General features: G+C 47.5%; 1 protein-coding gene across 10 annotated transcripts in view; it reads right to left on the bottom strand.

Moving 5' to 3' along the window:
• The window catches only part of CDK5RAP2 (CDK5 regulatory subunit associated protein 2), a 164,003-nt gene that overhangs the window by 26,635 nt on the left and 114,371 nt on the right, over nucleotides 1–22,997 (bottom strand). For 7 of the 10 annotated variants that reach the window (XM_034664403.1, XM_034664402.1, XM_034664399.1 and 4 more), the window contains 5 exons: nucleotides 22,777–22,899; nucleotides 18,079–18,655; nucleotides 16,032–16,264; nucleotides 6,738–6,786; nucleotides 3,946–4,121 (listed from right to left, as the gene is read on the bottom strand). In XM_034664403.1, coding sequence (XP_034520294.1) covers nucleotides 3,946–4,121; nucleotides 6,738–6,786; nucleotides 16,032–16,264; nucleotides 18,079–18,655; nucleotides 22,777–22,899 — 1,158 coding nt within the window. The remainder of the gene's footprint in view (nucleotides 1–3,945; nucleotides 4,122–6,737; nucleotides 6,787–16,031; nucleotides 16,265–18,078; nucleotides 18,656–22,776; nucleotides 22,900–22,997) is intronic. The other 3 variants (XM_034664401.1, XM_034664405.1, XM_034664406.1) reach the window with 3 other exon arrangements.

Raw genomic sequence — 22,997 nt, forward strand, 5'->3', positions numbered from 1 at the left:
TACATCACACGGAAAAATTATATTCCATACAATTTTAATGCTCACTCTAATGCGGCCCTTTATTCTCCTAAAGATCAAATATTAATTTAAAATCTTCCTTATGGTGAAACTAACAGATCGCTTTCAAGTCCGCTTGAATTGCCCGAGAGTGGATTAAACCACTTTCACGATGAATCCAGATATTTCTCTGGAAGGAATATGTTTATCCATTTATTACTTATTCATTTAAGACTTAAAAACACAGCAAAACAGTAATCCCAGCGCTAGTGAAAATGGTAAGAAGGGTATACTCTCCAGAGCACATCCTGTTCATGTGAATATAAGTGTGTGTGACTTTTGGGATCTATTTTTATCATCAGCCTTAGAAAGGTTCTTTTCCAATGTCTTTCCTCAAATAATTCTACTTCTAGGAATCTATGCAAAGAGATCACCAGAGATGCTGACAACCATTTGCCAGAATGCATGAAAATGTTCATCTGAAGCACTATTAAAAAAAAACAGTAAAAACTGAACATAACTCAATTATTAAATAAACTCTATCACGTTACATTACCGTGATGCAGTATTCTACAGCTACTGAAATTATATTACAAAGACCATACAATATCACAGAAAAATACAGATGCAACAAGGATTATTCAGCATAATTATAACTCCATTTAAAAATTTGTGGGCAAAAAAGACACATAAACACAAAATAAGAAAATCTCCCCCTAGATATTAACAGCAGTTGCCTCTGGTGGTAGATTTCAGGTTTTTCAAAACTTCTATATTCTATCTCAATGTAACACTTAATAATAGATAAAAATTTAAATTTCCCAAATTTTCTACAATAAGCATGTCCTATTTTTTCAGCCTCTGCCACATCTCACTTTAACAAAGAAAGGAGGAAGCACAGCTGCAATCTGGAGGTAGGTTTCTAGAATCAGTGTTTAAAGCATAACCACATCAAGTATCCAAAGGCAAAACTAATGTCTTTAATTCATCAATTACGGTACACTCAGTGTGTCTTAGTAATGTTTGTTTTAAAACATTCTACTAATGTTATGACCCAGTTTTAATTCCTCCAAAACGACTTTCATTTAAAAGTAGCACAATGTTACAGATCTTTTCCTAATTAAATAGTAATTCTGCCAGGAATCTGAATGTTTATGAGATGACTTAATTCCCAGACCTTCAGCTATCTCCTATTAATGCCAGGAGTGTGGCAAGTCCTTTGGTGGGATGCGTGAGGCCCTCGCGGCCGGCCCGGCGCTGGAGGACCCTGTCTGCAGCAAACTCCCGGCCACCCCTCCCGTCCCTGCCCTGCCGCCCTGCCAATCTTCCAGCCACTAGTCCGGACGGAGTGCAGCAGGAACTTATCTATTCTGAGCGCAGTCCTCCTTGCTGGTTTATGTCCACATCACAAGCGGCCGGCTTCTGGGGTACTAACGCTTAGCAGCCGTCGGTACACATCACCTCCTACTGGGTCTGGCCCAGAGCCGGACTCATCAACGGGGCTTAAGAAAACATTCCCGGTCGAACTGGACACCACTTATTAATTATGCAGCCCCAACCAAGGAGAAGGAAACACTAGACTCGTCTTTACAAAATGGGAGAAAAATATCTGTCCCTCTTCCAATAAATATCCTTCTGACAAATGCTAACTCTTCAAAACCATAAATCCTACAAGAAGCAACCAGCAAAAACTGTGTATCTTTGGCCCTAGTAGTTTCACTTTACAAAATCTAGGTTAAGAAAATGCGCCGAAATAAGGGGAAAGCTTCCTGTTTGTTCAAAGATATTCCCTGCAGCAGTGTTCACAATTGTGAAATTTTAGAAATGACTTAAATGTTCAGCAAGAGGGGAACATAAGGAAAACTGCAGTTCAGCCATTCAACGGACTATTCTAAAGCCACTAAAAATGATGGTATGTAACAACATGTCAGAAAGCTTATGATAGAATGTCAAGTGCAAAAAGGAAAAATACTAAATTATCTCTCTACTTAGAATATAAACATGACAAAAGGAAAAAACAGATGCAGAGACCAAAAGTCTGAAGAGAAACAAACCAAAGAAGCTAAAGTGGGCTTACTAGGACGGCTCCAGAGAGCACCATCCCCCTTCAGGAAAGTGCCAGCTAATGCACTAGGAGGGCATGACAAGCCCAAGGTCATGGGTCCTCAGAATAAGACATAAGGAGATGCCTACAGGGTTCTATGCTGGAAATAAACCAAGGTTGGGGTGGCAGACATGTGGGAGGGTAGAAAAAAAGGCCGGCAAGAGGAATCTAGAGCAAGGTGCCCATACCACAGCAGAAGGGTTTTAAACAACAGGGATCTCAAGGGTTCCCATGAAAAGCTCTGGCTTGCTGCACTGTAACCCTCACCCCTTGTAATTCCTCAAGCCCTCAATCAAGGGTGTTCCTCTCACATAAACAGTCTCAGGGGTTCTTGGAAAGGGACTGGGTTCCTTGCCAGGCTGATACAGTGCAGAAAAAGTGCAGCTAAGGGCAAGGAAACAACTCATGGGCCTGACCCACATTAGAAGGCAGATCAAAGAGCCAGAAATAACCTAGAGAAACCCAGTACACAGAAACTCACAGAAATCACACAGGCATACAGCCAGAAACCCAAAGAAAGCAAATCGAGGTGACTGGCTACTAGCAGGAGACTGGTTGACACCTCCCTTCTATCAAACAGAGCACTTCGTGCCCTAGGTAGGTTTTCAAACTGTGCTCCTCTGGGCCCTGACTGTCCCAGAGGAGCCTCGGGAGCCACCACAGAGGACAAAGTCTCACCCGTATCTTTATTACATATTAGGCCTCCGTGTAAAGTTCATCCAAAACAAAGCGGGGGGGAGGGTTGTTGCTAAAAAAGATTTTAAATTTTTGAAAACCACAGTTCTTTCTATGTGATCAGGTGTTAACAAAAAGCTTTTAGAAAGGAGGTGCCAGGGTCTGATTCGTGCTCTGAGTCCATGCTGGGTGCCTTGCAAACAACCACTGGAAGAAAGGCAAGACCAGAGGATATCAGCTAAGGTCCAGAATCTATACCACAGGTCAGAAAACCACAGTTCCTGGGTCAAACCCACCCACCACCTGTTTTGGTAAATAAGGTTTCGCTGGAACAGAGCCACACTCGTTCATTTACGTTTCGTCTATGGCTGCTTTCTGCTACGACAACAGGATTGAGTAATTACAACAAAGACCATATGCTCCGCAAAGCCGAAAATATTTACTATCTGCCCTTTCCTAGGAAAAATTTGCCAATCCCTGGTCCATATTGTCCCTTGAACTTCTGAAATACATGGACTTATAAACACTAATCCCTACCGAATACCCCAGCAGGAGGTCATGAAGACTGCAAATACAGAGGAGGTAAAGGAGAGCTCAGGGGCAGGTGGAGCTTTGGGAGGCTGGTTCTGCCAAGTGAGCCCACGCCACAGTCAGAGGCAGGACGAGGGGCTGACCCAGTGGACGAAGGGTCACACCCTAGAGGGAAACACTGGATTGCTAGAATTACAAAATGGGGGCTCGGGGGCGGGGGGTGGTGGTTAGGTATTCTGGTACAATTCAAAGCAAGGGTCTTCAAAGTGACACGACCTCAGGAAGAGTCGGAAAGGAACCACAGGAGATTAACCAGACTTGGAACAGACATATAACCTCACTGCTTGCCAGCCTGGTTTCTGCCCCTGTCAGAAGAGCAAGGAAATGGCAAGTCACAATAAGTCATCATTGAGAAATAAAAATGACTCTTCCCCCATCACCAACACTTTCAACAACCGCAGCTTTCCCCCGTGATAAATGATAGTCTGAATGACCAGCTCTGGCCCTGGCAGGATCTCCCTTCAGCAGACGAATATTCAAATGTCACTACACTCTGCTTACTCAGGCAAGGTGGCAAATTACTGTTTAGACCAGGAAACCTTGGCTGTATCCAAAATGCTTAGCAAAGCTTAGCTTACCTTGAGAGAAATGGTTGGCCAAGACCGAGGTCTTCCCAGTCTCGCTGTCTTGCTTCTGGTCTTGTGAGAGGACGGAGGACTTCTCGGACATTTCACAATCGGACAACACATGAGAGGCAGACGGCTCAGGAGACTCCGGGAGGATGTGCTGGTAGGTTACACTGTCTTCCTCCGTCCTTCACCGTCGGGATTGAAAGAGAAACCGTTTCCCACAGTAACACTTAAGATTACTTGGTCCTTTGTCATTTCCCCGTATCTGCAACTTTGCTTTGGAGCCCTTTTGCTTCCCTAGAGCATTTAATTACTGAGAACACTCTAAAAACAAAAAGCGCTTGGTGGGCTTGAGTCTGGAGCCAATGAAGGAGGGGGGAGCCCTGTCCGGCTTACGGGGCGGGGGGGGCCCTCCGAGAGAGCACGCGTCACTGGCAGCTGCCTACCAAGTGCCCCCTCTGCACCAGGCATGTTACTTAATCCCCACAGAGACCCTGCGAGGTGGGCATGACTGTCCTCATTCAGAGTGGGGGCTCCTGAGGCGCATCGCGAGCTTGCCCAGTCTGACGGCTTGTAAGCGCCCGAGCTCATTCTGGGACCCAGGAGAAAGTAGGAGGCCAACTCAAACCCATGAAGTGGCCTTATGGGTTTAAGAATCTCAAACCCCTCATGGCCCCCAAGCAGGTCCCAACGCCACCATTCTGGCAATCATCTGGTTATTAACCTGTATTTCCCAAGTGCCACCGGAGCCATGAGGAAAAACACCCTGAACTTGGTGAAAAGCCCACATGCATCTCCATTAGAGATAAGCGCCTTAATTTAAGCTCTTTTTTTCTCCCACTTTTTCCTATTACTTCTTGTCTCATTATTCATGAGCTCAGACAAGAGCAAAGGACTCCAAAGCTGCAACGCATTCATTAACAGGTAAACACCAGATGCAAGTTCACTCAGACAGCGTGATGGATGCACAGGCTTGCCGCTGCCTTGCAAAAGTGCCGAACGGGCCAAGGGCACCCATTTAATTAGCTTAGGAGTGACCCGTGCGAGCGCTAAGCCTACAGCAGAAAAAAGCAGAACAGAAGGAAAAGAAACCAACCTGTCAGAGATGGGAAGGGTGACACATGGCTGAGGAGGGCTGAAAGAGGCTCCCTGCCTCCTTCTAGCCCCCTCTCCAAGCAACCACGCTTGTCTTTCACAACAGCGAATCTGACTTTGTCTAGCCCCAGCTTATCCTCCTTCAAAGACTCCCCTCTTCCTGTGGCACAGAAATTTGGACCCTTAACACAGACTCCGAGGACCGGCCCAGCGCAGCCCCGCCTGCCTCTCCAGACTTGACCCTCGAGTTCCCTGCACCAGCTCATAGGGGCCACATCTCCCTCACCTCGTGCGCAGACACTCTCCGACAATCCCTGCCCCAGGCCTCTCATCCTTCAGATCTCAGTTAAGACTGTCTCCACTCTGGGAGGCCTTACTTGCCCTCTCCACAGCCTGCCACTGAGATGTGATCCATTATTAGAAGGATGGAAGGAGAGGGCTGAACTGGGAGGGATCTGAGAAAATACTGTGGTGGGAAAGGAGTATTTCTTCTGAACGTACAGAAGCTCTGATTGAAATGTCCTCCGGTGAGCTGTGATGCGCCCCACTGCTCACTCTAATGACGCTGTGGCCTTCGTGACGCCAAGAAAGTCTAAAACTCTGGTCTCTGTTTCTTTATTTTACCCCCAGAAGCCCAAAGCCTCGCTGCTCCAAAGAGGAGGGAAATACCTATAGCACTCACAACAGTCAGAACCTTTAACAAGGGAACAGAGGGGGGCAAGACCTTGACATTTCCTGTGGGCCATCAAGCCAAATTAGGAAAGTATACAACACATTTATTCCATGAACACTTTTCAAATTCCAGCTACATGCCAGACAGTTGGGGCTAGTGCAGGTGTAGAGATATTCAAGACACAGTCTTTGTCCTCAAAAGGCAATATGCAACAATAATAAGAGCCCGGGAGTCTGACAGATTCAAGTTCAAACCCCAGCTCTGCCTCTTAACGGCAAGCATGCAACTGTGACCCTCAGGTTCCTCGTCCTAAAACGGGAACAACAGTGCTTGCCTGGTAGGGTCGGAAAGAATGAACGTGAATACCTAGGGCAGCAGCTGACACACACCAATACCCCAGGCATGCTAGCTCCTTTCCTCTTCCGAGGAATTCTGGGAACAGAAAGATAAATGCAGGGCGTACTACGATGCCATGTGCTCAGTGCTGCAATGTGATGACATGCCAAGTGCTGCAGGAAGAATAACTGATCCGGGGATACAGAAGGGAGGCAGGGATGTTGGGGAGAGCCAGGATCATTGCCACATAAACGAACTCTGAAGAAGGATTTTCAAACTACAGCAGGAAGAAGTCGAGTGCACAGCCTGTGTTCGGGCATGGGCCACACAACAATAAAAAGTCAGAGAAGACGGAAGCATGGGGAGCATGAGAGAAAGAAAGGCGGGTCAGACTGAGAAGGGCCTCAAAGGTCAGGCTAAGGCATCTGAAATCGATCCTACAGGTACCCAGGGGCCAACAGAAGGCACGTGTCGTCCTCGCCAAAGCATCTGACAGACAGACGCCAGGAATGGCCTCAAACGACTGGATGGAGGCTGCAGGGCACACAGCACACGCCTGGTTGTGTGTGGCCACTGTCAGTGTCATAATGTGTTTGTGCTTTACCCACAAGAAGCAGGAAACTAACCGAACAGGAGGGAGCCAGCATGCCCAGCAGGCAAACCGACCACACGGTCTTCCCCAATGGCATACACTCACCTCTCCATCACTTCGTTCTGGGGGCTCGTGTCCACTTTGACGGATTTTCCTGGAAGCAGAAAGAACATCAAGAAGAAGGAAGACATTAAAAACAAACAAACAAACAAACAAATAAAAATTAAAAAACCAAGTGTTCCCTAACAATGTCTTACTCATACATTTGCAGAGGCCCCGTTCCATTTGTTTAAATACTCTTTGTAACAATCCCGGATCTTTACCGTAGGATCACCAAGAATACACTCGGACTAGAGGCTCCTTCATCACTGCTCTGGCACCAGTTCTAGGAGGGAGGTGACAGCCCTGAATCTAAAAACTGATCACCAAGGCGCTGCTGGGTGCAGGTTCTTTTTCCTTCTCTAGAAACTCTGATACCAAGAGAATATATGCTCGTTACAGGAAATGGGAAACAGAAACAAGAAAAAGAATGCCGCTGTCCTCCAGGTGCCCGCTACGGACATGTTAAGGATTTCCTTCCATTCTTTCTTCCCTGCATTTTGGCACGGGTGACACTGTACTGTGACTTCATCTTTTCCCTTCATATTTTACTGTAAGCACTTTTCTTACTGAATCTGCCTTGGAAACCTAGTTTTTAATGACTGCATTAAAATTCCATGGTAGGCAGGCATGTACCATAGTTTCTGCCAGTCCCCTATTTGACATGTAGGTCATCTCCAATTTTTCACTTTTATAAATAAATGAAGTAAACATCTTTGTACATACAGCATTATCTGCATTTAAATGATTTCCTTAGGAAAGACTCTCAGAAGTGGGATTAGCAGGGAAAAGAGTATATGAGCGCAGCTGAATAAGCCAGGGCCTGCGGCAGGGGAGTGATGATGAGAAATGGCAAAAGAAAACAAAATAAAGCTCAGAACGTAACTGGGTGAAAGATGCGCTGCTCTCCCCTGCACGGCAGCCTTTGCTCTTTGAAAGGAAACAAAGGAGCCCAGGTTTCAAAGAGACTAACAACTTCATGTTAAAAATACTTCAGAACTCTGGAAATTGCAGACTGGGATGAGCTCTTTGAAGAAGCTACCGCGTGGCTAAAGAAAAAAACAAACCCTTCTAGAGCTGCACTTGAAAAATGAGACTATAATTAAACTGCACCTACACATTCCATTTTCAAAACTACTCCTAAAAGGGAAAGTTCTCGAACACCACAGCACAGAGGAAAAGAGCACCGGAGATTCACGCGTTTGCCTTGTGCCTCGTGGTCCCCACCGTCATGCTCCCAGAGCCGGCGGGTGTTGCTATAGGGGCTCCCTCAACACCCCAGCAGGACAGCCGTGGGCACAGAGAGACAGTGCGACAGTCCGAGGGCTTGAACATCACCGGCTGCTGCAGGGAGCTGGCGGGCACCGGGAAGGAGTCCCACGGGCCCCCCAGCAATCAGGTGCCAGTCCCCGAGGATGACTCCTCAACACCGCCAACGTCCTCTGGCCTCACATCAATCACACTGGCACAGTGTCAGGCTCTCCATTTCACAGTGAAGTGGAAATCCAAGAGGTCTGACGTGGCCCCTCTCTTCCTCCGACATCCCATCACCTACTCCACACTACGCTCCAGTTAAGCAGGGGATTTGGAGACACTCCAGAGCCAGCTCGACCACAAATCTAGCTCTTGATCCTCTCAGATCAAGACTACATCCTGATGCAGTGACGTTTTGGCTCCCCAGAAGGTCGGGAGAGGGTGACAGGCCTCCACTGCAGGGAATGGGCTCGACCTCTCTGTCATCTACACTCCTCGTCAGGAGGCAAAATCGCCATCTGACTGGGTCCATCTCCAAGACGTTGACTGGAAGTCCCGGGCGCACAAGACCACCGTGAATGGGCAGAGACAACTGTTGTTAGAAGAAGAGGTCAGCACTTCCCATCGCGCACCTGCCCAGGGTGCAATGTTCGTGCTGATACACAGACCCCGGGGAGGGGCCATCTGCCCAGCCCCGCCCTCCACAGGGCCAAGGAGTCTACACAGACTAGCCATGCACGTGAGAGCATCGACGGTACCCGTGTGCTCCAGGAGCATGGACACACACCTCAGCAACCTCCCCGAGGAGGCTATCGCTGGTCGGGGGCGCGCTGTTAGCGCTCTGGGACTCCTGACCATAAATTCGTCTTATAACTGTCACAAAAACCTCTCTTCAACTCCTAACAGAATCCACGGCCAGAGAGGGAAGTGTGCTGAGGCCATCCAAAGCACAAGTTTCTCCGTCTGCAAACAGGACATCCTGTGAGGGGTTTGTAACGACTCCACGACAATTCTATTCTGCCCATTCCCCTGCCACAGCAGAATTCTTTAGAACCAAATGACAAATTGTTAGTGTGGGATTCATAGGGCCATCATGACAAGTGATGCATTGAATTCCGTGGTGGAAACCGCCTTCCCACAGGTGACAGGGTACCATCTGTCAGGCTGTTCCCAAAGCTTAGGAAGCATGTCATGAAGGCGCTGCTCCCTCTTCCAGGCGAATCTGACTCCTACACCACAAAGCTGTGTAGTAGGTGGCAGTGGGGGCCTTCATCTTTTGAAACAAAAAGACGTCTAGTTATCCCATCCACACTGGAACAAGCCAGAGAACGGTCATGCAGGACAGTCTGGTAACCAGTCAGCCCACCGTCCCCCTTGCACTGATCCGTCCCATACACTGCTTCTGTCTGAAAAGCCTCTTTTGAAACAGTACTCCTCCCCCCATTCCAAATCCATCAACCATACAGAATCCAGTTCAAATATCATAGCCTGGCATCTCCTACGTGACCCAAATGTTCCTTCCTTTGCATTCACTAGTAATTTGTACAACATATTTACAGAGTTCCTCTCTGGCGCCCGTTCCCAACACTGAGGATACCGAGACGAAGGAGGAGCCATCCTGCCCTCAGTGAGTTCACAGCTGCAGGGGGACGAGGCACCCATCAGACGATTACACTCCAGAACTGTGACAGGTGCGGCACCTCCCTCCCAGCCCCCACTACGAGGGTCAGACAGAGTTAGAGGACACTGAACCAAAGGGCGCCCGAGAGTAAGATCCAAACCGCATAAAACTATCAATATTGTCATCAAACCCTGACTGGACACTACAAGTACGGCCCCAGCTTAGTTTGGGAGCCAGGACAAAACAAGGCCCCCATCTTCCAGAAGTCTATGCTCTGAAGAAATAAAATATGCCCACAAGAAATCATTGCTGTCACCTCCTGAGCTCCCAAGATTCGTCAGACGGGATACCAGGCACTTTAAGTAATCTCATTTAATTCTCACAAATAACTCTGCAAGATAGGTACTATTCCCTCACAAAGGAAATCTGACCATTAAAGGACTAAGAGAAGCATACGGCTGGGATTTGAACTCAAGTCTTTCTGGCTCCAAAGCTTCTGTTCTTTCCACCTGGCAAAGAATGTCCATCACGAGGCCAGATGCAACTGTCATAGGCAAGATACAAACAACCCAAAATTAAAAAAAAAAAACAAAAACAAAGAGTTTTGCTTCCACTTGGGGTGAACAAAGAAAGCTTCCTAGAGGATGAACACAATTTCTAGAATGGAAGAGAGAGTAAAAGCCTTCTAGAAAAGGGACTGGTTCGAGCAAAGTCCCAGAAGTGGGGAAATGCAAGCAAGGCCTGCAGCACCGAAGCTCTGACTGGGACACCCAAGCGAACAGGAGTGTGAGAAGCGCCACATCATGGCGGTCAGGAGGTTAGGCTGTGGAAGCCAACCGCCTGGGCTCAAATCCAGACTCTGCCACTCCTTGGATGACCTCAAGCAAGTAAATTCACTTCTGTTTATTCGATGAAGCTGACAAACAGCAGCTTCTCACAGTCTGACAACATGCCTAGCACGGAACATGCAGCCAATAAAGCCCAGCCTTCCTCACTGTTTCTCCATCATCATCATCATCACCACCATTCCCACTGAGAGGGTAGCGGGCTGGACAAGGAAGACCGTGGAAGGCCTTGAAAGAAATGAATGCTATCGGTTCATCCCCACCGGCAGAGGAAAGTCAAGAGAAAGGACCCCACGGCTGTCTTTTATCCATGTGGCTAAACCCTGACACACGTGGTGAGCTCACGGAGGAAAGGGACTACCTCGCAACCTTCTCGTTACCTTCCCCGGGGCTGACTCGGAAACACCTGAGGACCACGCTGTCTTCCTGACTTGTTCTGGGAGGCATCATGAACAAGGACACCGTGGGACCGCAACACCAGCTCTCGGTCTACTTTGGGTGCCAAGCCACTTCAAGAATCTGAAAGTTCTAGACCCTCGCCCCAGAAAAATGCGCTCAGAAAATCTTGCAGGGTTCTGGACTCTAGTGAAATCCCTAGCCTGTGAGGCTAGAAAAGATCCCGGCTCTGGTCCCGACAAATTGTTGAGAAACCATACTATCTCCTACTTTTTGGGTTCTACCAACTAAATATTATTAAAGGAAAACAAGGATATGTACAAAGATTCCAATATGGGTTCTTTTAATAGCCCCAAACTGGAAAGGACCTACATGTCCACCTAATGGCGAATGATTAAGTAAATTATGGTACATTCATACAAAAGAATGCTCTGCAGCCACCAAAACGTACAATGTGGGTTAATATTTATTATCTACAACTGAACAAAAGGAAAGGTTGCGAACAGTCCTAGTTCTACAAAAAATACACATACGTGTAAAAAAGATCTGGAAGTATGGAACTCCAGGGTGTTCATTTTTGCTGTATAAATAATGCAACTATAGGACTATTTGCTTATCTGTTATTCAACAATAAACACGTACTGTTTTGTATTAAGAAAAAAAGACTATATTTAAAATTTTTAAGAACTCATGCTATGCAACTGCCTCAAATATAAAACTATTTTACAGTAAGCTCCTTTTATAATTCAGAAGCCAGACCCCTTAGATAGCATCCAAGAAAGACCCACCTCTGTTACATTTTATTCTCTAAGAATGGCAGTTGTCATGAGGTACCTGAGACTTTTATGCCTTTTGTACAAGAAAATACAGTTCTATGTTTTTGCTGTCTGCGAAGCCTGAAATGCTTCTGCTTCCAGAACCCACAGGAAACAAGAAGTGAGATCTCCTTGGGCTTGTCAAGGTAAATAACTAAAAAATAAATCAAGGGGGTGGTGTGCGGCTGGATGAGTGAGGGAGGGCAGCTGGTGCCAGAGGCACTCTCTCGCAGCCTCCCACTTCCTTGGGCCCTGGTTGAGGGCTTGTAGGAAGAACAGAGAGACAGACAGAAAATGCCTCAGGCCGGGAAGATACAGCTCTGTCTTGAGGACCCAGTTATTTCTCCAATATTAAAATGAAAACTAGCTTATTTGGAAACCCTTAGAAGAAACAGGATTTCACAAAGCTGGGGAAAGTCAACTGTGCCTGTGTCCTTGGGCCTCAAGGTCCTGGGGAGCTGGGACTAGGACCACCAGTCTGCAACAGCCCTGAGCTGCTGGGTTCTGTAGAGAAATCAGGAAACACTCCCTGGGCCCAGAAGCGCAAACTACCCCACGTTCTACCTTGGAATTAAGTTGAACATATGTAGACCCTCATGGGCCGTGTGTTCTGTAATGTATGAAGGCAGAAGAACTAAGGTCAAACTTGGGTTTCACCGAGTCAGTTATAACTTTGGGCAACTGACTCTCCTCCGTAAGGCAAGTTCCTCAAGTAAAACAGGTTGTTCTGAGGCTAAACCCCTGACTCACAACAGGAAGAGATATTGGCAAGCACGGAGCACCTGTGAGCCATGCACCCAGCACTGCGTCCAGGCTTCATGCTCGTTACTTATTGAGCAGAAGGAACATGACCTGACTTACATGTTGAAAAGATCGCTATGACTATTGTGCGGGAACGGGCTACAGTGGGACACGGGGAAGCCTGGACCCTCAGGGAGGCAAGGACTGCGATAATCCACGAGAGGAGACCATGGCGGACCGGAGCCGTGGCAGCAACGAGGTGGTCCAAGTTGGTGACTGTGATAATCCACGAGAGGAGACCGTGGCAACAACGAGGCGGTGCGAGTTGGTCCAATTTACAACACACGTTTGAAGGCAGAGCTTCGAAGGGGTGGCTGGTGGGTGGGAGGAGTACTGGGTGGCGTCCACTTAGAAGCCCAGGGAGGAAAGAATTTCCCCCAGGAGGAAGGGACTGACCATGTTCAATTCTGCTGTGAAGGTGAGGGAGGTGCCACCCAAAACTGATGGCCGGGTTCAGCAAAGTGGCAGGTGTCAGTGTCGGGCACATGCCGTTTCCGTGGAGAGGCCGGGCTGTCCTAAAGCCCAATTCCAAGAGGTTTGAGAGAGAAAGGGGGGCTGGGAAGTCATACTAATGGATATAAAAGAGAAGGACAAAAATAATGACTTCATAGAGGCAACTTGAATAGATAAAGTTTTAACTTTGGAACCACCTTTGTACTTTTCATATTCAAAAAATAAAATTAAATCAGTAAAAATGGGAGGGGAAGCCTGACACTGAGCACAAACAGAAATAAGTAAATCTAATTATATTCCGAATGAATACTCTAACAACAAAAGAATGAAACCAAGGAACTTTTAAATTTGATACCTGACTATATACCCCTAGCCTAAAAACTTAAAGAACTACAAACAAATCATGATCTTTTAGCAGGTTTGTTTCTCACAGTGGTATGGAGCGGGCAGTTCTGGGCCTGTTTGTGTGTATTACAGAGAAGTGAGCACAGCAGCAGACACACGATGTTGTGAGAACCGGGATCCTCACTGCTGGAGACGGGAAACAATATGGAAGCAGGAACAGCAAGAAAGGACACAGTGGGTTGCACTGGAACAGCAGGCACTGCTGTGAAGTAACAATTTTTTAAATAAATTACACATGTGTACGTATGCATGTGAGATATACCCTAGCTCTGTCTGCTAAAGGGCCTAGAAACAATGAAACCCCAGTAGCAATAAAAACACCCAGCACCAAAACATGGTTTTTAAATAGCATTGCCCTTTAAGATGAACCAGGGCTCCTTGGAGAAGTGGCTGATTCAGGGGCAGGGACAGTATCAATGAGGCTGGAACATCTTTTTTCGTGCCAGAGAGTACAGATGTGCTCCCCAAGAAGACGGAGACCTGTCAAAAGGAATTGCCACTTGCCAAATCTCAATCAATTTGAGCAATAGAATGACAGACTGAATACCAGCCCACTGAATAAGCAGCTGCAAGTCCACAATGTGAATAAACAAATAAGCAACAAACATACAAACAAAAGGGAGAAAAAGGGAGAGCTCATCCTTCCAGCAGATGCCATCTACCAAAAAATGAAGAGGGAATGACGGTATGAGGGAAAAAATCACCATATTGCCACCACCGCAGTGACAGCTGAGCAAGGAACATCTAGTAAATCTGAGGTAAACGTCTGAAGAGGAACCAAATATTTACAGGGTTACAAAGTACTCCCCACTGATTACTTATATATTACACAGGGAAATACCGTCATTTATAGCAGAGAAACCGGACACACATCAGCTCACCCAAGTGATCCAAATTCTTTTCACCAACAATGGAACAAACCGATGGCGCGCACCTCATAAACACGGTACCACGAGAACATTATACTTATGCAGGTTTCTTGCCAAAACCACACAACTAATCTCATCAAATTTATCTAAACCAATCCTAAAGAAACAACAGATAATCCCAAACTGGGGCACTGGCCTAAACTCTAAGAATAGGTCCCCGTCATGAAAGACAAAGGGCGAAGGAAAAGGTTAAAGATAACCAAAGACACATGACAACTACATGTAATGTGAGGAGTGGGTCTTGGATCAGAATCAGGAATAAGACTCATAAAAGACACTACTGAATCAATTAGTGAAGTTCTAATATAGACTGTATATGAGATAATGATACTAGGTCATGGATTTAACAACGGCGCTGTGGCTGTATAAAAGAATGTCCTCAGTGGGAGGGGCTGCACGCTTTGACACTTCTAGGGGGAAGGGGGAAAGGGACATGATATCGCCAAGCCACCCCTGGAGGGCTGATGATGATGGTGATGATGATGATGATAATGTCAGGCTCTAGGGTAATAATAATAATAACAATGTTGGGTGCTTGGGGGGCGCCTGCCTGGCTCAGTTGGGGAACCATGTGACTCGTGATCTCAGGGTCATCAGTTCAAGCCCCATGCTGGGTGTAGAGATTACTTAAAAATAAAATCTTTAAAAAAAATAGTAATAATAATGTGTGTGTGCATACACACACGTGTGTATATACACAGATGGTCCCTGACTTACAATGGTACAATTTACAATTTTCAACTTTAGGATTGTGTGAAAGCAACAGGCATCCAGTGAAGACTGTACTTCAAATTTTGAATTTTGATCTTTTTGCGGGCTAGAGGCATGCGGTACAACTGTCCCTTGTGATTCTGGCAGTGGCAGCGAGTCGCGGCCACCCATCAGCCACACCATCACAAGGGCAAATAACTGATACAACCAGCCTGGACCGACACAGCCATTCTGTTTCTCACTTTCAGTACAGCCTTCAACGTAGAACATGAGACATCCGATACTTTCTTATAAGACGGGCTTTGTGTTAGAGGATAGCGCCTGACTGTAGGCTACTGTAAATGTTCTGAGCACGTTTATGGCTGGGCTAAGCTATGATGCTGGGTAGGTTAGGTGTGTTAAATGCATTTTTTGCTTATGATATTTTCAACTTTATGATGCATCTATTGGGATATAACCCCATCATAAATTGAGGAAAATCTGAATACAGAGACAGAGAAAGAGAAAATGACAAAACAAATATGGCAAAACTGATGAAGCCAAGTAAACAGTATAAAAGAACCCCTAGTCTCAAAAAAACTGCAAATGATTATTTTTTTTATTTCCATGCAATAACATCTATTAAAGTACCTACCACACAGCAACTGTTTAGCAAAGGTCCTCTTTCATCCTTCCTCTAACCACCCCTGACCCTTGAATATATGTTTTTCACCAATAAATGTCTGCGGTTTTTTGTTTGCTCATTTTGTTGAGTGCTGCCAACATTTAAAACTCATGAGTTCTTACCCCCGCCCCCCAAAACCCGATTTACATCCTCTCTTGAAAATTTAGAGCAACCATGGGCGTGGGGCAGGTGCGGGGGGCGGTGCCTCGGCAGCCAGACCCCGGGTCCAGAACAAGCACAAGGAAGCCGTCGCTGGAAGGCACCGTGGTCACCGTGGTGCCGCTCTCACCGCATCCGAGCAGAGGTAAGAGCCACCGAGGAGTTGGTTCCACCAGGGCCCCTCCAGGAGAAGCCCTGGATCAATACATGATGTGTCTTAAGACTCGCGATCCCCTGCCCCACCTACCGTTGAGAAACAGCTTTTCCAATTTCTCGAGCAGCTCGGCACATTGATTCAGCTGCTCCTGGAAACCCTCGGCCACGTAGTGATCCACGTTGCTGGCCTGCAGCAGCTGCTCGAACGCCTTCATCGTGGCGTTCATATGTTGCCGGTAAAGGACGCAGATGCCGTGGCTATCCTTAATCTGCTGTCTTTGAAGGGAGAGCTCCCTGGCCTGGGACTGAACTAATGAATCATATCTGATAAAAAGGGGGGGGTAGGGAGAGAAAATGCTTGTACCATTTTAGAATTGAATTTTTGTGACCTTAACACTAATTGGAAAAATGACAGAGCACAATTTTTAAAAGCCTGCAGCTGTACAAGTATACATATTCTAGAAAAATTGGAAGTCTGCAAGGTCACTCCTTCGATTTCAAAACAGCCAACAAATGCCGGAACAAAGGTTCTTCTGCAATATTTTTAACCTTATAAAGCCCCCAATTACAGTACAGACTGGCAAGAACTCAGGAGAACAATTAGTTTCCATACACTCTTCAAAAATATTATTCTGAATTATAGAAACAAGTGCTCCAAGGGCCAGGGGACCCACCACAAATTCTCATGAAGAACAAAAAAGAAACTGTAACACAGGAACACAAAAACGGGACTCCTTCCTCTCGACTGAAAGGTCAGGGGGTAATTGTAATCCTAATGACCATTTATGGAGGGTCTATGACCTGTCATTCAGGGCATTAGCTGTTTTTGTATAAGTTAACTGCTCCCTGCAATCTCCGGACAAATGTATGCATCTCCTCGTTTACAGAGAGGAACCGGACTCAAAGATTGAAAAGTTAAATGGGGAAGGTTTCAGACTCAAACACGGTCTTTCCTCAAAGCCCATGCTTTTTTGTACAATACTACCTCCTGATACCAGATCTGCCTTTTCCCGTGTGAGCCCACGAGAACTCATAGGCACGCAGCGAAACGTAAGTTAAGGAAAACGTGGCCCCTATTAACCATGACCACAGTCACCCGGCCCCTGCGTGGCTTGGCAAAGATGCTGACCCTTCATAAACGTGTTCCGCCTTCCCTGAAATGAGGGCAGTACATGGGGCTGCTGACCACCTTTGCCGGCGAGTGTGCACATATGGGTCATGTGACAGCTGCGCTGAAGGTGGGGAGGTTTCTCGGGTGAGGAAGGACATGAGGACTAGCGTGGGACACAGTGGGCTTGCGCACTGGCCGCGGCTCGGAGCAGCACTGTCGCTGTCCTCAGGCGGTCTGCTCAGTCACGGCAGCCTCTTCGAGACTCAGTTCCTCATCCACAGAAACACATGTAAGAACACCTCCTTTCCAGGTGATTTTGAGGATGAAATAAGAAAGTGCCTACCTGGGGGTCTGACTCGACTGCCTTTCAATAAATACAAGCTTCCTCCCATCTTGCTGTTTGGGAAGGCTTGAAAAAATTCACCCTGGCTCCTGACAATTCAGGACACTACGTGTTCGTCTCAAATAAGTGACGAATGAAGGTCAACTTTGCAAACGATCGCTTTTCTGTCATGGCTCATAAAGCAAAACTGTACATATCTCTGCCCGTAAAACATGACCTAAGAATTCTCTTTCTATGCAGGCTTATTTCTCTAAGATGACCTGAAAGGGTAAAGATATGGAAACTATTTATATTCTTCCCACCCTGCCTAGGACATCAGTTTCAGTCCCACAGTAAAAGCCAATAATGGGGTCCAGGAGTAAACACCGCCATTCCGCAAACATACCGCAACTCACCAAGCGGCGGGAATAAGACCTTTGCCCTGAGTTCCCAGCCTGACGAGGGCAAAATCCCCTCTGCCAACTTCAGAAGACACAAAACTAGAATGTGTACAGCCGCTGTTCTTTGTGGCCTCACGTTCACCTCTCCACAGGGCCCAGCTGCCCTAGACCCACCGTCAAGCCTTCCCCGGGACACAAGCCCCCCCACCGCCAAGCAGCATTCCCCTGTAGCTCACCGGCCGACCTAGTGGCAACCTGGGGAACTGCAGGCTTCAAGAGCGGGAGAAGCGGCAGCGGGATGTACCTGGAGGGTGAGAGGTCTCTGAACTTATTCTGCAGGTTATGGATTTCACGGAAAAGCTCCATGTTCAAACTCTGCTCCTTCTGCAGCTCATACTCCTGTTCCACTGGCTGCCGTCTGAGGCCCTCCAGCAGCCCGCCCTCAGTCAGCTCTGGAGCCAGCTGAGGAAGGATCTTCATGTGCTTCACATAATGTACTTGGTGCAAACTGGAGAACGGCATTTCGTCGTCGTCAGTACTACCCTTGGGCTTGTTCGAGACGTCCTGGCCCCCTTCTGTCCCACACAAAACTGTGATAATGGCCTCGCTGCACTGGGAGTGCTTCTGAAGCTGAAATAAGAAATTCCGGTAGCCCTCGAGCTCAGCTTCCAAGTCACAGATTTTCTGTTTTAAGTTTTCTGTATCACTTGAGGTGTCGATGTTCTCAGACTGATGGGTCCCCATCACACTGACTTTGGTGGAAAGCTGATTCTCAGAACTCAAGTAGGCAGCTACCGAGGCTGGGCCAGGAAAATCTTCAGAAGGATTCCCTTTGCACATTGGCAAGATGGCAAGGCCATCGGGCTGGCAAATTTCAGAGTCTGTGAATCAGACACACTTATGTCAGTACTTCCTTTGCTGAAATCTACCCCCTCTGCCCCTGCATAGCCCAACAAGCCTCTCTGACTCCAGTCCTTCCCCTTACCTCTCAATCCACCCTCTTCCTCAGAGCAACTATTCTAGAAAGTGAATTTGACCATGATAACCACCAAAGCCCACCTAAAATTCATCCATATCCCCACTATGTGGAGGATTAAGCCCAAATTCCTTCTTACAGCGTCTGGGACCCTCCACAATCTAGTTCCAGGCAACCTACCCAAGAGGATCCCCTCACACCACCTACAGAGATTCCCAGAATTCCTTGCACACACCAGGCTGTTTCGTGCCTCTATGCTTTTGCATGTGCTCTTCCCTCTGCCTGGAATGTATTTGGTTCTCTAAGCCTACTCAATGAACTCATCCTTCGACACGCAGATCTAATTCTCCTTCTGCAAAAGCCCATCTTCAAACTAGGCCAAACTGCCCCTCTGTCTGTGCTTCTGCAGCACCCCACACACATCGCCCCGGACACGCACGCCATGTGCTAGGTGCAAACGGAGGAACGACACCGGCTGGTTTACTTATTTACATAGCAATTCGATGTTTGGATTCCTCTCTCGCTCCTTCACAGGAGGGACAGGCTTTCACCTTCCCAATCTTGGGGTCTGGTACAGCACCTCACCCAGACCGGAAGTCAGGAGGTCTGACAGATACTGGGGAGTGTGTGAAGTAACACTGAAGAGCAATAATTCTAAAACCCGCATGACTGAGGAGAGTCTTCATTTCCACGGATAACGGTTTCCGGGGAGGTGCCGCGACATCCCCGCAGTGAGCTGTTTCTCTGAGGCACTACCCTGCCAGGAACTATTTCCTGACAGCTGTTTCCAAGCCCCAGACGTGCGGCCCAGCCTGTGTGAGCGATGGAGTCACACTGCAGAGAGAAGGCGTAGCTCTGAAGTCGAAGAGAAGGGGGACCACACCCAGCTTTGCCACTTGCTGGCTACATACCCGCCGTAGGCAAGCAGCTTAATGTCTCAGAGCCTCAGTCTCCCCACAAAAGATGTCTAAGCTACTTGTTGCAAGACTTCTAGCTCAGGCCCGAGTCCAATGCTTCTGTCCTCAACCACATACCACACTGCCCGTCATCCAGGGGGAGCTCAGCTCAATACAAGGGGTGTCTAAGTCCTTAGGAGGGAGCAGGCAAGAGTAGAAAAACCCATCTTCACAACAGAACCAGATCTGGTTTCAAACTCTGGCCTGCCACGCACTAGCTGCATGACCTCGGGCAGGTTACTTAACCTCTCTGAGCCTCGGCAGTTTCATCTGCAAAATGGAAAGAACACCATTTACTGTGAAGGGTTGTGTTTGCTGTGTTCTGAGGATCAAAGGGGACGGTATCTGCAGAAAGTGTCTGGTACACAGTAGTGAAGGAGCCCAGCTAATACTGATATTCTCTGCTTCCCTCCAACTGCTGGAAGATGGAAGAAGATGCCGATCATAGGAGGCAGGAGGCACGCAAGCAGGGGCCGTGGACCAGGGCAAAGGCTGCAGAAGCAACCATGTGGATTGGATGACAGGGCCTGGGAGAGCTCTCAGAGGGCAGAGCACACAAAAATCCTCGTCAGACTGTATATTCCAATTTCTGGGCTCTGCAACTGTTCCTCGTGGCTGTAAGCCCATTCTTATCTCTCTGTTCACAATGCAAATACTATAAAATAACTCTTTTTATTTTAGAAAGCAGCTGCTACATGACCTAAAGGAAGCATTCCTAATACAGCATTTCTACTGTACAAAATTTGTGATAGTCACTGGTGTCTGCGGTCTCCCGGGGTGTAGGCGTGTCATTCATCTCTGTTCTCCAGGGTCTGGCACAGGGCCTGGGGCAGAGAAGGCACTCAGTAAGTAACTGCTGGCTGAATGAGTGTAAGAGACAGAGACGGAGGGAGAGATCTCAATAGGCTTTTTTTCTAGTAAATCACCTTCCAAGTAAAGGAACTATCTTTGCCATAATAACCTCATGATAATGGAATTTCATGGCAAGAAGCAATGTTCGTTCACTCAAGGGAATAAAGATCAGTTTCGATGATTTTCATTAAGTAATCAACAGGCAGAGACAAGTGTAATAAGACCCACACAAATGTCCTTCTGTGATGCAGACTGTGGCCAGCTCTGACGCTTAGCTACACACACACAGACACGCATCTCAGAATGGGGGGACGGTGTGCATTCTCCTACCAACGCTTAACCTCTACTTTAAGCTTTGTTCCTCACAACACAACAAATCAAACATTAACACACTTGCCCCCAATCTACAGCAGCTTGTGATTCAGCAGCGGTAAAGATCTGGTTTCTAGGCTCCAAGGCCACCTCACTTAGCCCCTCACAGTTCAGTAGCCCTTGGTGAAGGGCCAAAGGTGGATCTTTCATTTGAAATCACCGCATGGAGGGTGTGGGAGAGGGAGGACTACAAGCTGTATGTAGAGGGTGAACCTGCGGGTGTAGCAAGGCCTCAGGACACACCGCTATGCCAGGGCCCGGCCGAGCACCACTTCCCACCTATGCTAAGACTAAATGGGTAGCCTTCACAACTCTGCGAGGCATCACTAGTATCCCCATTTTACAAGAGGAAATCGAGGTTTAGAGCGATAAGAGCTTGCCCAGGGTCAGGATGAGTAAGCAGCAGAGCCCCTCCCTCAAAGGCTGGCCCACTGCCTCCAACACTCTGAACGCTGCCTCCTGCCTCCTGATGTATCCATCCCTCCTGCAATCGCAGTCTTCCGTATCAGGGCTGCACGAGCAAGGACAGACCTCCCTTAGCCCTCAATGTAAGGACCAATAACATCTGTGGAATCCCCTGCATTCATTTTTCAAGGATCTATCAAGGAGCTACTGAAGAGCAAAGAACAGTGAGGCCGTCACACACGGCACCAGCTTTGCTGAGAGCAGTCACTAAGCAAATCAGTTCGAGAAGAAAATATGGGGGGGCAACTGGGAGTGTCTAAATAACTGAGGGACTCAGAAGGCCTTCTCTGGAAAGTGACACTGAAGCAGAGACCTCAAAGTACATCAATTAAAGGGGGAACATTCAAGCAGAAGCATGTGCAAAGTTCTAGAAACACATTCAGACAAAGGAAGTTCACTAATGCTGGGGATTTGGGAGGGAAAGGGAAACAGCCAGTTAGACACGAAGCCTTTAGCAGTCAACTAGCTATGAACAAGAAATCCAAAGATGTCCCCAAGACCATTTATCTGCATTAGAGGAAATACTGCAGTTCTGGAACTTTCTACGATTCAGCTAAGGGTACTTTATTGCCTGGTCGAGTGTCTTTCTCCTCAAAACCTACAACATTCAGAAGCATGTGACCACGTATCCACCACCCTGACTGGAGGCTTTGGGAGAGCATACACCGTAACTCAGTGCTTCCCCAGAGACTGGCATTCTCATAGCCACCCCAGGACAAATTTAGGATTCCTGAAGACAATTAATTCTTACAGAGTGAATTAGGTTCAGATTAAAGGTGATTCTTTTTTTAAACAAAGGTGGAAGGGGGCGGATCTAAGGTAAAAAGAAAAAATGTCAGCATGTATTCGTTCTGGTTGAATGGGAACATGAATATTCTTTTATTATCCTTTGTGCTTATCTGCAGGCTTAAGAAGAGATAGATCCGACTTGCCTGGGAACTCACTCATGTCCCTGTACCTTTCCCACAGCCCGCACACCAGGGGGCAGCTCAGGGTCACCTCCGACCCACCCTCCCGGCCCCGGGAAGCCAACGTTGCACCACACGGAGAGCCGCCCGTGCAGGGCTGGCTGTGGGGTCCCTGAGAGCATGTACTGCGCCTGTCAGGGCCCGGCCCACTGCCGGGGAGCAAAGGGTGACAAATGGACCGGTGAGCTCAGACACGCAGTCTACTATAATCCCACTCATCTACCCACTTACCAGCTGGATGACCCCGGATCGATTCTTTTTAAAAACCTCAGCTTCCTCATGTGTTAAATGGGAATAATGATGCTGTCCTAAGATGCCCGCTGCGGGGCTCAGTAACAGTTTTTCTATGAAACACCCCAAGGAGTGCCTGGCACACACAAGCTGCTCAACACACAGAGGGGTTGAATTCTGACCGGTCTCGTAGCTGGTGTGCTGGTCACTGTCCCCTTCCTTGTCTCTCCAGACACACGGCATGGTTTTAATTCCCTTTTGCTCTCCTGGGCTGTCCTGGTACGTGGCTCCAACAAGGGGCTGGGCTATAGGCATTCACGAAGAGAAGGAAAAATAAATAAAACCATAGACTTGAAACCTAGCCAAGCAACTGAGAAGAACACAAAGATACAACAGGGAAAAT

This window comes from Ailuropoda melanoleuca, chromosome 7 (genome assembly GCF_002007445.2).
Source record: "Ailuropoda melanoleuca isolate Jingjing chromosome 7, ASM200744v2, whole genome shotgun sequence".
In the NCBI taxonomy this organism is placed as follows: domain Eukaryota; kingdom Metazoa; phylum Chordata; class Mammalia; order Carnivora; family Ursidae; genus Ailuropoda; species Ailuropoda melanoleuca.